This window comes from Centrocercus urophasianus, unplaced genomic scaffold, assembly GCF_019232065.1.
Source record: "Centrocercus urophasianus isolate 14NV4802_14NV808 unplaced genomic scaffold, USGS_Curo_1.0 seq_73, whole genome shotgun sequence".
In the NCBI taxonomy this organism is placed as follows: Eukaryota; Metazoa; Chordata; class Aves; order Galliformes; family Phasianidae; genus Centrocercus; species Centrocercus urophasianus.
The window spans coordinates 3,084,997-3,101,452 of record NW_024885344.1 but is presented as its reverse complement, the minus strand read 5'-3'; the positions used below and the strand labels follow the sequence as shown (position 1 = coordinate 3,101,452).

The 16,456-nt window shown below is 40.1% G+C and overlaps 1 protein-coding gene across 3 annotated transcripts in view; it reads right to left on the bottom strand.

The window, feature by feature from the left end:
* The window catches only part of LARGE1 (LARGE xylosyl- and glucuronyltransferase 1), a 279,742-nt gene that overhangs the window by 30,231 nt on the left and 233,055 nt on the right, over positions 1-16,456 (bottom strand). For all 3 annotated transcript variants that reach the window (XM_042837889.1, XM_042837887.1, XM_042837888.1), the window contains 2 exons: positions 15,085-15,210; positions 4,989-5,144 (listed from right to left, as the gene is read on the bottom strand). In XM_042837889.1, coding sequence (XP_042693823.1) covers positions 4,989-5,144; positions 15,085-15,210 — 282 coding nt within the window. The remainder of the gene's footprint in view (positions 1-4,988; positions 5,145-15,084; positions 15,211-16,456) is intronic.

The window sequence follows — 16,456 nt, the reverse complement described above, 5'->3', positions numbered from 1 at the left end:
ATGCAGAACGGAATGGCTGAGGACTCACTCCAAAGGCTACTGGAGTCATTGGCAGTGTTTACAGGAGGATTTGGTTCATAATCTGAATTTCACATTTGAATTTCCCATCCAGAATCTGCATACAAGGCAAAGAGGTGAATGTAATACCAGTTTGCAGAGAAGAGCCAGCTCTGTGTAATCCCATGTTAGCACACACTGAATGAAGGGGATTCAGAGTGATGCTCTGCAGAGAGGAGCACGTGCCAGGCCCCCGTCTGCAGTGTGTCCCTGAAACACATAGCACCTTTCAGCTTCACTATTTTAGTGAAAGGATAAAATATGTATGTACACATAGACATACATATAACTCTTTTTATATAAACAGAAAAAAGACTCGAGTCTCTCCGTTTTTGAATTTGTATTTCTTTGCCTCCAGTATTTCATTTTCAAAGCTCTATCTGTTCTGTTCGTTCCTATTTGCAACTTTTTGGCAACTTTTTGGAACCTACTAACAGTGCAGCTTGGTGCAGCTGAAGATCAGCGCCCAATTAGATCAGTGCTGTGATGTGTGGGATCCAAAGACTGATTTTAGACATCTAAAAATTCAATGTGTGACACTATACTTCCTTAGGAAACATAAAAAAAAAAAAAAGAAAAACAAAAAGAAAAAAAGTACTAATCTATATTAATACATACAGACGTGTATATACAAGCATAAATGCATGCACACAGCCACGTAAAGAGTGACAGATTAATGTAATGTCTGATTACCTTTTCAACTAATACCTCTTTACATCTCCCTGACATTGTAAAGAGTCTTTAAAAAGGGAAAGTACATAATTTACACTCATTTTAAGGCCGTCTTAGTACTGATGAGAAGTGTAAAGGGGCCTTAGAGTTATGTGTAAAGGGCCTTAGAGCAACAGAATCAGCCCAGTGGTGCCCACTGTCACATTTCTTTTTACATTTTCCAGATATTTGCATTACAAATGAGATTCCTTAATTACAGGTTGCACTCTAAATAAAACATCATTACAAATATTAAACAGCAGAGCTGCAATGGCTGGCATATTGGAACAAGACCTTAAGGGTACATTCTGCCACAGCCAGATTCTGAGTGACAGCCTCCTAACAAGCCACTGCTTCTTCCACAGCAGGGCTCAGTGGATTTAGTGCTTAAGTAATTCTCTCTGATTACAAAACTGGCAGAGGCATTTCAGCATTCTGACCACTGGTTCACAGCACAGAGAAGCATAGCCAAATGAAGGAGCAACTTTTCATAGTACTGTAGTTTGGCTTAGGTTGGAAGGGACCTTAAGGATCACTGAGCTCCAGCCCCAAATGCTTACACTTATACTATGCTTAGCACAATAAAGCCTAGTGTCTTTTGAGGTTGCTAGCTTCAATTTGGAGAAGAAAGAAAAAAATAACAGCTGCAACACAAATAACAACTCCTACCTTAAGCATATTTCTTTTGCAAGAATTTTGCAAGAATTACAGCCTTTTTTTTTTTTTAAATTCTTAGGAGTCCTAACCCTACATCTGCATCTTGTCAGGCTAAAGGTAGCCCACACCTAGCCCAGAATCCTGTCTCCTGCCATGCTGCCTGGAGAGGAGTACAAAGGCAGTGTGTGTGTATGGTGATGCTTTCTCAGAATATTCCTCCAGTCCTGCACTTGGGTGTAAGAATTTCCCGCATCAAAGCTGAACAGCTCCTGACTGATTTTGTTTCCACAATCACTTTTTGAATTCAGGTGTATTTTTAGCAACATTACTTCCTGTTCAAAGCTTCACTGCATCTTGGGTGAAATAGCTTGCTTTGTTTTGAACCTGATACTTGCTATTTCCACTTCATGTCCCCTAGTCCTTGTTCCATGAGGAATGACAAACAGTGGCTCCCTGCTCACCTTACATGATGCTCTGCGTCTGAACACTGTCCTGCTATACATCATGGGAATGCACTGTATTTTAATAGGACACCTGTGACACTGTGTGTACTACAGCAGAGTGAGAGAGGGGGAGAGAGAAGTTTTCATGATAATCTTGTTCTTAGGGTCTCATAACATCAGAGCCAAAACTTGCTTTTTGTATTCTACAAAAAAAAAAAAAGGAAATTGACAAGTTTTGAGCTGGGCTTACATCAAGGGCAACTGATTAAAAACAACGTATTCTCCTAAGTGACTATTCTTAAGCTATCCAAAGTTAGGTATTTTCTATATCTCATTGTTTTGATAGAAGGCTGTTAACTTTTTGGTGTCTCTTGGCAAGTTAGGACTCATATATTTTTGTGCGTCTAGCTCAATCTTTTCCAGTATCCTCCTCTTTTTTTTTTTTTTTTTTATTTATAAGAGGAAGAATGAATTACATTTCCTATTCAGACAGAAGCCATACCATACACCATATTGCATTCTACTTGTCTTGAATAAGAAGCAGGATTGAAGAGTTAGTCATTTCCAGTGTCTGTCAACCAGATACAAGTTCAGTAAAATGAGCCATTTTAAACTTTTTAACAGCCATTTCCAGCAGTAAGAACTTACATTCAGTGTGCATCGCTCCCCAACAATTTATCATCTGGAATGAAGTGGAAGCAGGGGTGGGCATCCTGGAAACAATCTAGTGATACTGTCTGGACATGCAGAGATGGGTCAGGGAAGCCAAGGTGAAGACAGAAAGAAACTTGGTAAGGGATGTGTAAAATAACAAGAAGGGACCCTATAGATATATTGGTCAGAAGAGACAGACCAAGGACTGTGTAATCCCCTGAAAAAATGAGAAGAGAGAACTGGCTACAGTTCACATCGAAAGGCTAAGGTACACAACAACCTCTTTGCCTGAGTCTTCAGTGGCAGTCAGGCTTCTCGTATTTCTCATGTACCTGAATCTCCAGGCAGGAGTCAGGAGAGCAAAATACCTTCCACTGTAAGAGTGAAGGAAGTCTGAGACCACGCCATGAGACTGAGCATGTACAAGTCTATGTGGTTGATGACATGCTTGAGTTTGTTGGAAAAGGTCCAGCGTAGGACCATGAAGATGATCAGAAGTGCTGGAGCACCTCTCCTATGATGAAGGTCTGAAGGAGCTGGGTTTTTTCAGTCTGAGAAGAGAAGGTTCTGGGAAAACTTCAATTTGGCCTTCCAGTACTTGATGGAAGCTTATAAGCAGGAGAGGAATTGACATTTTGAACAGAAAGCAATAAGATAATGGGGAATGGCTTTCAAGTAAAAGAGGGGAAATTTAGATTAGATGTTAGGAAGAAATTCTTTACTTAGAGGGTGGTAAGGTACTGACACAGGCTGTCTAGATGACCTGTGGATGCCCCATCCCTGGAGGTGTTCAAGGTTCAGTTGGATGGGGCCTTGGGCAGTCTGATCTGGTGGGTGGCAGCCCTACCCACGACAGAGGAGTTGGTACTGGGTGCTTTTAGGGCCCTTCCAACCCAAGCCATGCTATGATTCTACGTTTAAGGACTTACAGAGCTCTGGAAAATACAGCAACAAATCTGTGACTGAATTCTTGCTCTTCCAACACATACAACTGCAAATTCAGAATAATTTGAACCTGCATACTTAAAACATGATGAAGATGTGTTTTGTTTTATTGCCTTTATTTTCAACGTCTCACTCCCCTTTTCCAACCCTCTACTCCATCTACTGTATCCTGACGTCTCTGGCCATCAGCCTCTTAATGATCTTTTATTACATTCAGTTCACTTGATTCTCTAAAAGCCTCTCACTCTTGCAGAGGATTTTCTTTCTCCGTGTGTTTTCACTCTTGCTGTGCACTTTCTCTCTTTTGTCTGTTTCAGTCTCCTTGAGTTAATGTTTATCTTCAGATTTTTTATAATTTTCCCACCTCTTTCAGAAGACTGAGGGAAGGCTGAATGAGTATCTGGGAAGCCTTGCCTTAGGCTAAAATAGATCCATCCAATCTCTGAGTGCTACCGACAGAAAACTAGGACTGGCATCTCCTGTGGTCACAGGCAAAATGGAGCTTCAATGATTCTACATTGCTAATTACCTCTGAACTGCTAATGCGTACATGATAGTGACTTTGCTTTATTGATTTTTATATAGAGAATTTTTAACTTTTTAGATAATTATGTATTTTTTTTCCTTTAAGATAATATAAAATGATACAGGTTTTTTTTTGTATTTCAGCTACGTAGTCAAAATTGATACTTGGTCTAGAAATCTCCACAGACCACATCATACACAAGGAGTTCATATGCATCTGTGTATAAGTGTTTCAAATAACAGTTTTTTATACTGGAACTATATGTACTAAGGCACACACATACTTAAGAACATCTGTATGTAAACATCCTTGATTTCAACCATTTTCAAAGGATTTGTTTCATCTGAAAGGTTCTGATTGCAAATTTTATGCAGATACACTTAAGTGCTGCTGTGCTTTGTTAGATTTGGGGCAGAAAGAACTCACTAGCCTCACTGCCTATGCGTACCCTGAAGTATTAACTCATTCTACAGTTACAGTACAATTTACAGTACAGCAAAAACTCATAGACCTAACCCAGCAGTCTTGATATTTTCATTTTCTCTTCATTATTTGTGCATTAGTATCTACTAGCCAAAGTCAACATTGTCTTACGCTGAACAAACACAGCAAGAAACAATCCTTTCTCTTGGAAAGTTTTAGGTCTAAGGATGAGATTTGCAGAATTGCCTAATAGAATTAAGAGTCCAAATCCTCATTTTCAATTTGTGAACTTAGCTTTGATGGGGATTTAAAAAAAAAAAAAATGGCAGCCAAAAATACCACCAAAACAAAAACAACAGAGGAAAGGCAAGATTAATATGACAGTTTTACGGGGAAGGGACTGAGGCACAGAGAGATTAAATGATTTGCACAGCATCACTCTTGGAATCTGAGCGTTGACCTCAATTCTCCCGAGTCCCTACCTCCCACAGCCAATTCTCCAGATTTTCACGTACCCTGTGCTATGTATGAAACTCTCTTTACAGCTTTCAAGCCCTCAACGTGCCACTTACGTTTTCACTGTTAACATCTGCCTCACTGGGACAGCCAAAGAGTTCCCGTCTCAGCAAGTTCCCATCGTATTCCAGGAATGTCAGGTAGAGGTTGCGGAAAAACTCCACGTGCTTGTTTTTCACCCGCAGCTTCTTTGGTGAGTTCCAGTGAATCACCTCAGAAAGAAAAAGAGAAAATGCAGCCTGCTGTTAGAATACAAATTGGCATTGCCCATGGTTTTTGTGCGTTTAGTTTAGAGCCCACTTAAAATCAAAGAACAATCCCAAAACTACATCACAGAATCACAGAATCATACAATCATTATGGTTGGAAAGACCACAAAGATCATCTAGTCCAACCATCTAGTCATGCCTGATACCAGTCTAGACCATGTCTCTCAGTGCCACATCCACATGTTTCTTGAATACCTCCAGGGACAGTGACTTCATCACCTCCCCAGACAGCCCGTGCCTATGCTGCACCACTCCTGAGAAGAAATTGTTCCTAATCTCCAAATTGAACCTCCCCTGGCACAACTTTAAGCCATTCCTTCTCATCCTATCACAGTTACCTAGGAGAAGAGGCCAACCCACATCTCGCTATAACCTCCTTTCACATCACTATAGAGAGCAAAAAGATCTCCCCTGAGTCTCCTCTTCACCAGACTGAAAAATCCCCGTTCCCTCAGCCACAATGTCTATTCAGCATGAAGGCTTTACCACATTTTGATGATTCTCTTTTGAGCTCTCCATATGACAACCTGTACAAATGAGTTGGGGTACAGTATAGGTTATGATGCAGCATGGCATGAACTCTGTCACAGGTCTACCACAAACCTGGTAGAGAGGAAAGAGACTCTTTGAACAGGGACACGTGGATTTTGGTATTAAATATTAATCTCAGATTTCCATATGACTAACTGATTCACTGTTTCAGGTCAGGTAAGCTCTTCTGTCATTAGATACTGAGGAGAAAAAGCCTCAGATGAATTCCTGCATGCATGTACATCCTTCAAAAAGGACTGAATCTAATCTGATTTCCTTCTCGCCACTGCTTGATTTAAACAAGGCTGATCTCAGTTGCATCATATAATATAGTGGTGCAATACAATGCTTCACCCTTGGAATTCCTATTTCCAGCATGTATTTAAGCTCTTTTAATGGGAGATGACACTCACACTGGCCTAGTTTTAACTCTAATGCTGACATAAAGGCTCCAATTCCCATTTACAACCAGGCGACTTTGCAGCGCGCTCTGACAGTGCGAACAAAAATGGGACCCTAAGGAAAAACTATGAAGGAGCCAAAAGTACCTTGAAGGAATGTTTTCATTTTATAGAGGCTGTATTTTAGGCATAAGGGAAAAAAAAAAACAACAAAACACACAACAAACAAAACCCACCAAAAAAAAAAAAAAAAAAACCACCAACCAAGCAAGTGCTTTGTATTCAGTTTTATTCCTATGACTTCTAAAGAGATTAAAAAAACCCATCTCCCTCGGGAACATTTCCAAGTGAGGAGTTCTGGAGGTTCTCTGAACGCATTAAGTTAATTGCATGGAGGCACCGCATCACTCACACAGCCACAGAGCCGCGGGGTGGTCAGCTCTGCTCTGTGCATCACAGCTGTGGGAGGCAGTGGGCACAGAAGCACAGAGCAGCCCCGAGCAGGTGAGCGTGCTCCCCTCAGTGTCAGCAAAACAGCTCGGCAGGAGCAGGGAGCCCTCTTAAAACACTCTCTCTGCTTCTGAATGAGTGATCCGCAGGAGGAAAGAACAGGACGTCACCTGAATTCTGCCTGCACTGACTTCAGCAAATAAGACAGCCTCTCTACCAAGTATTTGTAACACAAAGAAAACCAACTCACAGCGCTCTCCTCTATACAGCCAACACAAATGAAAATTTTTCCCAATGCAGAAAGCTTGATCCCTTCCTAGGATTTCACTACTGAAGCTATTAGGATGCAATACATACAGTAACAGAAAGGAAATGATAGGGAAACAACACTGTTTCAGAAACAGGCACATCAATTTATTCTATTATAAGAACATGTTCAATCAAGATCATGATCATAGAATCATAGAATAATTAAGGTCGGAATAGATCTCTAAGATCATGTAGTCCAATCATCCACCTACCACCAATACATCAACATGTAAATATGGACAAAATATACTTGGTATAGATATATTTCTCAGGTAATGCTATGTTCTTTGCTACTTTTACATTTGTATGTACACTCAAAATTGTACCTTAATTGTCAACTATTCTGCTGCAATGTTTGTGAACAATACAGAAACGAAATGAGCTTTAACTAGCATGCTGGGATAAGTCATAAAGTCATGGTGACATGTTCAAAACCTCTCTTCTTTGAAAAGAACTTTAAATATTCAATATTTAAATGCAGCAATACACACACACCACGTATGCAAAAAATCTCAGGGATTGAATCCTACTTTGGGGAAACAGGAAAATGTAAGCATAGGACCGAATGAACCTATAGCCCGTAACCTATATGGGCTGCTAGACAGTTTTGCACAGTAGTAGGATTTACTTTTTCAAACAAACCTTGAAAGGAAATTGTCAGTCTGCTGGTAATTTGCACCTCTTCAGGAGTGGATCAAATAACATTGAAAAGCTAGAAAATGAACTAAAATGCTTGCTAAGATAATCTTTGGTCTATTCTCCCTTTTAAGCTTACAGTTTATAAGAGTTTTCTTTGGGTTGTCTTCATGAGCACCCTGTGGCCCTGTTGAGCTCTCCAACCACTCTCATCAGAGATTGAGAGCACAGAAAGAGCTAATGATGATAAACTCAATAAGTAAATAAGTCACTCTGAAAAGTAACACCTCCTATTTATTTCCATGGAAACTGCAACAGGTACAAGGAGCACAATAACACTATTTGATAGAACAAATTCTCAGTTACAAAACACTAGTTTTCAACAGCCACACAATTAGCTATGCATTTTCACCGGCGATGAACAAGAGCCTGCGTACCTCGCTTGTAACAATCTGCACAAGTGGAGGTGACCCACTGTCACTGCTGCCACTGCTGAAATGCACCACTCACCCCTCACTGTGCTCTCATGCACTGTTTGATCTCCATAAACATTCAGCAAGCATTGATGAACATCAGTGGGTGCCACTTTTTCCCCATGGAGGGATTCAGTGATACACCTTTGCTCCGTATGGATTTCCCTGTCAGACACCATTCTGTCAGACTGCCCCTCAGCTGCCATCTGTCAAATGGCAACAAAACATAACAGAATATTGTTGGAAAAGTTCAGCCTCTACTGCCATACCACCAACATCTGCATCTGGAATTGTGGGCCAACATCAAAACATAGGAGGGATTACTTTCTGAGCAGCCCTCATGTTCTGGGACAGGCTCCCCAGTGCTGCACACATTTCCCATCACTACGTACCATGTCAAATCATAGCCAAGTTCCAATGTTGATGCCTCTACCAAGTTGCGTGGGGGATGATGTCAAAGCCAGACAATCACAGTTGTCAGTGCAGAGTCTGTTCACTGCTCTGCTTCCAAGTCTGTTGCGTGTGCAAAATCTGCTAAGTGTCAGGGGCCTAGCTGGTGGTTCAGATCTGATCAGATTTGAAAAGTGTCAGGATGTCACATGTATACAGATGTCAGGGGAGCTTGGAGTGAACTGAAGGAAGCTGAATGGAGCTGATGACTGCCCAGAAAAGCAGATTTTTTAATCAAGAAAGACAGAATATGTCAATGCAGCTAAAGAACATGAAGGAACTATGCAACCATCTGGATGACCTGAGGTAGAAAAACCAGAAAACAAGTTTAGTAAAAGAGCAGGCTACTACTCAAGTGTAATCTGATTAGAGAAACATTATGTCTTATATGAAAGCACAAAAAGAACAGCAGGTTCCAGAAGGTAATAATATTCTTAGCTATTGATATATAATAATACATTTGAAGGCCATGTTCTCTTTTTTTTTTTTTTTTTTTTTGCTGTCAGCTCACAAAATAACCTTGAGCTCTATCTGTAGCTGTCAGGTTTGGTCCACCATACAATCAGCCACACCACAAGTTGTACAGGCCAAGACATCCTTGGTTGGGCTGTCACAGGTATCAGTGACATGATAAAGACAACAGCCTGCTCAGGTAAAGCTGAGGTCGTTACGTTAGAAACTTTACAGCAGGAAACAGTGAATTGATTGAAGAAAAAAAAATCAGTTTGAAAGAGACTACGGGGAAATCAGAAGAAAAAAATCGAACTAGGAATCCACTTTATTTGCAGACAGAGTAAGTGTTATCCCAACATTAAAAAGAGAAAGTGAATCTAGAAACTAAAAATCTCATTACTACAACATCCCCTTTCTAAGACCAAATAACACAGTAATGCTGCATTTATTTCTTCTTCTGTTTTCCCTCTTAGTTTCCAAGCTACTCCAAACCTCTGTTGGCTTACAGAGAAAACTGCACCTGGAACATGTGAAGTGCCCCTGCCACTGTCTGGCTGGACAATTCAAGCACTGCGCTAGCCCTCAGGCTGTCCCGTGCATCCTTCCTACCCTGATCAAGGCCTCTAGTAACTAAGAAAAATACACTCTTTAATCTTCATTTAGCTATTTAAGTACTGAGAGATCAGACCTTAAAGTTCCACTTCTATTTAACAGTTGGTTAGTTGTCATTAAGCAACTTGGCACTATCTACATTTCCACTCATATAATACTAGTTAATCAACAACTGTTACCATTCACTGATTTCACTTAGCCAGTCTCTGGAATACTTCCATCCATTTGTTACTTAGTGAAAAACACAAAGCTGAACTGGTAGTTCCCATTTATTACCAGGTTCTGATTCAAAGCATTCAAATGATGATGCAATTGCTGCCTCATAGACTGCCAGTGGGATCCGAGATGGAAAATAACTGGGGGTGGTATGCAATGACAGAGTACAGGAGAAGGCTCCAAGGTCAGTTATCTGCACTGAAATATACTGAAAAAAGAAATCCCAGCAAAAATTCCTTACTCTCCAGACACATTATTCTCTTCGGAGACATCAAACTTTTCCAATCTGACATCCAAAGCACTAGACTATAAGTCTCAACGTAACATTATTCCTATAATGTTCTTTATCCATTTTTCCCTCATAGCATCGTCTATCTACAAAAGAAATATTTGGCCAAACGTTTCCTCAATAACAATCCCTTCCATTTTTTTATCCAGAGACAGATCTTGATACTCTTCTTCAGCTCTTAGGACACCAGAGAACACAAGATATCCTTCTCTGCCCTTCCCCAGCTTTGTACCTACCTTCCAGGCTGAAGGGGGAAAAGAAAGAATAAATTAAGCCTAAATTTAAGCCTGAAGAGGTTTATTTTTGCAAAGTGCTGAATAGATATTAATTAAGCCCACAAGCACATTGCCATTTAGGTAAATAAGTAAAAGAGATTTCTGTAGATGGAAGGCTTTCCTGCTCAAAAACTAGATTCTTTTTTTAGGCAGCCAGACAGTTCCCACTGAAATCAACAGAAGTGATAAGCAATTCTGCATAGTACAGACACTTACATATATCACTGTAATACTGTCTCAATAGGTTTTTGTTTCAGGTACACACTGTTGAAAAGTTTTGTTTGAATGTGCCCCAAGCCACACTGCAAACAAGCAATACCTATTAAACCAATGCCTGGAGTAGAGATGCCTGGAAAAGCTAAACTGCGTTTTTATCGGAAATTAACATTGTATTTAAAAAAAAAACAAAACAAAAAACAAACCAAAAAAACACACACACACAAAAATTCCAACATAATATTTCCACAAAGTGTCAAATGCTTCACAGAAATGTCATCAGGGAGGTTTCAGAGGTTCCCAAAGTGATATATCCAAAGTACAGAAATAGAAGAGACTCATTTTTGAGCAGCAACCCAGAGATGTAGGCACTGTTTTCAGATGCGGGATTCAAATCCCTGTCCTGCCTGATTTGCTTTCCATGGTCCCAGGGATTACTTTTTGCCTCCTGGCTTTCTGCCTAAGCTGCCTGAGAAGCACTGTCCTTGCATTATAGTTTTCAGAATTCTCAGTTTGCCCTCACAGAGTTTGCAGCTCTCCCTCCAACGCCTGTAACGATGCTTAATAAAAGGCCTCCTGACTGCAGCAACACCTTAAACGTACTTCCACAGTATGCCAGTGCTCCTTGTTTGGCAGAGCAGCATCACCCTACTGACTACAGTGTTCATACAAAGCATGGCTATTTACCCCTCTTGGCCCTTTGCTCCTCTCAGTGTAGCTCTTTCTTGGCTGGCATTAAAAGGTGCAAGACAGCAGAATGCCAGAGCTGCTGCAGATCAGTGCTGAGGTGCTTGGACAGCATGGGGGGTGGCTCAGAGACTGGAACATAGGGAGGTTCAATAGGTCATGTTTGAGGCAGATCAGAAGTGATGTATTTGGGTTATGGACAAGAAACTGTGTAAAGTTTTGTAGGCAATGTCATAAAGTTGCTCTAGTACAGCATATGTACCCAGGAAAGGCACAGTAAATCATATGAAATACTTTCAGAGAGGGGCATTTATGAGGTTAATTTTATATCTACCTGCTAATTTGTTATCAGTTGTGTTTAAAACTGTCTTCAAAAGCAATCAACAGGATTTAAAGCACTTACCTATCTTGCGGGGAGTAAATTCTAATAATTTAATATACTCCCAGCCTCCAATTTTTGTGATTGCGAATTACCCCGTTATGTGTGTGTATCTGCATCTGTATCCTTGACAACCAGACTTGATGACTGACTCATTCAATGAGGTCATGATTCATTGTCAGAGGCATCACAATTCATTACCGTCTTTCATAGGATTTTTCTTGCTATTTGGTTTGTGCCAAATCACAGTAATTGAGATTTCCTTACAGACAGGAAAAAACTATTAATCAAAAAGGAAAGCAAAGATGGGCCAATCCAGAAAAAGTAATGCATAAATGAAACTCAGTTCCGGACAGATCGCTGCTGTCCAGCCGTGCACGTGTTTGTCCATTGGCACTGTGGGCTACTGCAGACCAAGTGAGGAGCTGAGATAAACGAAGTAACACTGACAGTGGATGCCTACATGTATCTTTTGGCCAGTCTTCAGTAGCAACTCCAAAGTCTTTCTCCCAGGGCATAACAAATGCCATGCAAAACCAGACATCTCTGACCTTCAGAGACTGAAGCTGGTTTGCATGGCAAGAAGAATTAAATGAAACCTGCTTCTTCTTAACCTCCTCTTGTTTTCTATTCATACAGTCATAGAATGATTTGGGTTAGAAGGGCCATCAAAGATCATCTAGTTCCAATCCTCTGCTGTGGGGAGGGTTGCCACACACTGAAGCAAAGCAACTTCAAACGGGTGCCTGCCCTCAGAGAGAAGAAAGGAACGTTTCTAAATGCATAATTCCTTTTTTTTTCATATAAGTTGTGGTTCTTTATGTGACAGACAGAAGAACAAAGCCCACAGATTTCAGCCTGTTTGTATATAGTACACTGTCTAGAACTATACAGTGTGACAAAGGAGGTAAAGAAGCATTTAGACAAACAAAAATACTAAAGTGATCTGATTTTAATGTTGATTTAGATGGATTTTAAATTAGTCATTGCTAACAATGCAAAACTTGATTAGCAATTTCTGTTCCTCTTATGCCTCCTCTGAAAGACTTCCACATTCAAGTTCTTCCAGATTTGTATATGCTGCCGAACTGCAGCAAGAAAGTAGAGTTCAGCAGTAGTCAAACATCTGACCTTCATGAACATAAGAGAATTGAAAAAAAAAAGTTAAAATTGATACTGATTCAGCTTAAGGAAGACTATCTTAAAAGAAAGAAAAAAATGACTGGAATTCTCTTTATATACCATGAAATATTCAAGTGCTTCATAGACCTCTAAAAAGCATGCTGGCCAGCCTGGTTTGTGTAGCAGCAAGGAAGAGTGTGTGCACTTGAAGAGCCAGCCCTGGGGGTCCAAGTTTATTTAACACAATGCTGTGTGCAGAAGACAAATCCTTGAATCCCATGGGCTTTGAGAACAGATGGAATTAAATGAGTGCCTTTTCAGTCTGACATGAGGAATAGAGCCTGATCTGATTGAAGAATACTTGACTGGGCCAGTTTTGCCTTAGAATACAAACCTCTCCCTGCACTTCCGTCTTTCCTACGCTATTCTTCTTAATCCTCAAGTACAGACTTTACAATCTGTCTTTCTCTCTCTCTTCCTCTGGAGGTTTTTCCTACCTTGTTTTCAACTCCAGACTTACCGTGAAATACAAGATGTACCAAATACATTGTGTCATGCTATTTAGAATCAATACTGTGGAAACTGATTAAATTTGCTGATATTAAGAGCAAATTTTCTAACGTGGACTAAAGACATTTGTTGTTTATTTGAGAAGACTGCATACCAAAACAGCCCAATTTGTTTTAGAACTAGAAATCTATTAAATTTCATAATGCAAATTCACAACCTTAAAGTTCTTCATACCATAAAAAAATGCGTATCACAGTTGAACAGTACCGACTGATGGCCACTTCTATAACAGCTGAGTACGGGGACAGCTTCACTGAAATCAGTGGGACTTGCATGCATTACAAAAGGCTCTACCTCTCTCCTAAAGCAAAGAATTTTAGCCTCAATTCAGCACAGCACTTACAGGATATGACTAATTTCAGTGGTGTGAATAAGTTCAATTCAGCTGAAGAAATTGCTTGTGTGTCTGCACCCCTTGCTGAGTTAAGTAACTCAGGCCAGCAGAGGATATTTTGCATCTCAGACTTCACTGCCTATGCTGCAATGGAACTGATAGTGTGATGCAATAAATAAATACAGTAAATAAACAATCAAGCCCAAATTGTATCGGTAAACAATTTTCTTAATAATGAAGAAAGGATTCACTTTATTTTTAATAAACTTCTGTTAAAAGATTACATGCAAATGTTACACATGAGCTGGATGTCCCACAGCTGATGGGAATTAGTCAATATAATCACTGAAGTCTAAAGAGTGATTTGCCTCATTAATGATCAGATGGCTACACTGAGGTGAGCTGAAGCACTCTCCAACAACCTTGATGGATAGCACAGTTCAATTGCCTCCATACAAATGTCTAGTAACACAGAAGCACCTTATGATTATCCTGCCTGTCTAACAGCTGCTTTGCCAGAAGGACTTCTGTCTCTTGTATGCCTGTGCTGTATCTGCCAGTCCCACAGAGATGGAAGAATATCTATGGTGACTCAAACTGCATTAAGCAATTGAACGACGCCTCAGTAATTAGTGTCAATATCTTTTTCTAATGTAAATATATGCATCTTAACCTGGTGCTGAACTCCACTCTGGCTGTCACAGATAATTATATTATTTAATATAAGACCCTAATTCACAGAAAAATACTGTGCAACTCCCATAAAGGAAGTGCATTTTTCTAAAACATCTTTCAGAAAATGTTTTCACTGCCAACGCATCTCTTTTCTTTCATTTCAAGCAATTGATGTTATACACCTGGCAGTTGCTCCCATACATGATTCTGAACATGAGCATAGGATTAGGATTTCAACCAGCATCTTGTTACAAGGCATTAGATCACAAAGCTTTAAGTCTCTATGTCAATACTGACCTACAAAGACCAATCATAAAACATTTACTGATTAATATACCAATCTACTTTTAAAAACTGTCTTCTGTGGGCCATACAATAATAGATGATTGACTTTATCTATGAAACTCAGACAGTAATAACCATCTTTGATAGGCCAATTACACCACAGGGTATATCTTTTGTCTCTTGGAAAGTCCAGCTTTTGGAATTAGTGCGTCCAGGGAGATTGCTTCTCTGTATTCATCCAGTATCTGGAGTTCATATTGAACGCTTCTGCTATCACTCCACAGGGTGTGGAGTGATCACTCTACAACTTACAAAACCCTGAAGTAGCATCCAACCTTTACTATTCTAAGCATTCAAAACTCACAAAGCTAAGGTGACGATTACCATCCTTGTTTGGGTGCCCTCATAAGCTGTATATTCTTGTTTCCCTTCCATGAAAGGCTTTGTCTTTCCATCACAGTGGTGTTCTTTATTCTATATTCTGAACGATCCCACCCATCCAAACTCTTGTAAAACATACCTTCAGGTCAGACACATCTCTGTAGCACTGCTCGGAACGGGTGTGATCAGACAGCTGCACATTCCAGAAACAGGGAAGCTGGTAGACAAGGAAGGGGTTTTGTTTGATGACTGCATTGAAGATATCCTAGTAGAAAGAAACCAAGAAAAAGTTGTGTATGTTGTTTTTACAGTAAGGTGGTTGTTCCCTCTGAACTGACTTTCTCCCCCACATAGACAGAAATGCAAGCGGTCATGTAAAACCTACCTCATGATTCTTTTTCCTTGAAACATCTTATCAACCTAAGCAGTGACAGGTAGATCTGAACTAGAGGAACAAGCTCTCTCTGGACTCCAGCAAAGTTTTCAGTACATGTGCTGTGTACTGCAAGCAAGAGACATGGCTCCTCTTCTAGTCACTAGGGAGTGTAATACACCGTAAATGTCAAACTGCCTGCTGTTAGTGAGTACTGTATCACACAAAGGGAATGAAAGTGATCCTGGAGGTGTCACTGATTCAGTAAGAATTATTATGTGGGATTTTAGCTAATCCTTTATTGTTGCAACAACTATTCCACGTATTTGACTGAAAAGGCATGTAGGAAAGACCTGCAGAATAATGTGTGCCAAAAGGACCACTTTATGCAGCTATCCAGCTGGAGAAGAAAAGACACAATGGCAATCTTGTAGTTAAGCATTAGGTTGGGATGTAAACAACCTTGGTCCTTTCTGCGAAATTCAGCCCCAAAAACATATTAGCTATACAGATACTGGTGATTCAGGACCTGACTGGAAACACAATGAAATCACAGGAATCATTTGCATGAACTTCACTAGCTTTTTCTTATCAACCTGTAGGGATATTGTAAACATACATATATCTCTGTGTGTACAATAAGCACCATGCCTACTTAGCAGTGACTGATCATGAGCAGATGTAGCTCAGAAGCAGTAGAAATATCTACATATGACGCTGTATTGAGTTAAAATATTCAAGCTGCTGAGCGGGACTTATTGGTACAGGTCCAGCACTACATTAACAGGGCTTCTGGATTTAATATGTGGAGTTGGCAGGAAGCACAAAGAGAGTAAATACGCATTTCTGTGTGTAGGTGTGCTATTTCTTCTCTCAGCCTCAGCTTCTCATTTATGGCAGGGTGACAGCAGCACTTTTTCCTTCACAGGGGTGTTACAGCCAGGAGTACATTAAAGACCTATGGGACTCATCTGCCAGAAACAGTAAAGAAATATCTAGAGACTATCAGAACTACGATCTGCTTAGACAAAACCAGTAGGAAAAGACATAGTATGTCTGGGCTTCTAATGTCTGGAGGGTTTTACGTCAAAGAAAGAAGAAAGGAAAATTAAAGCTTGAAAACCCCAATTGTCCATCT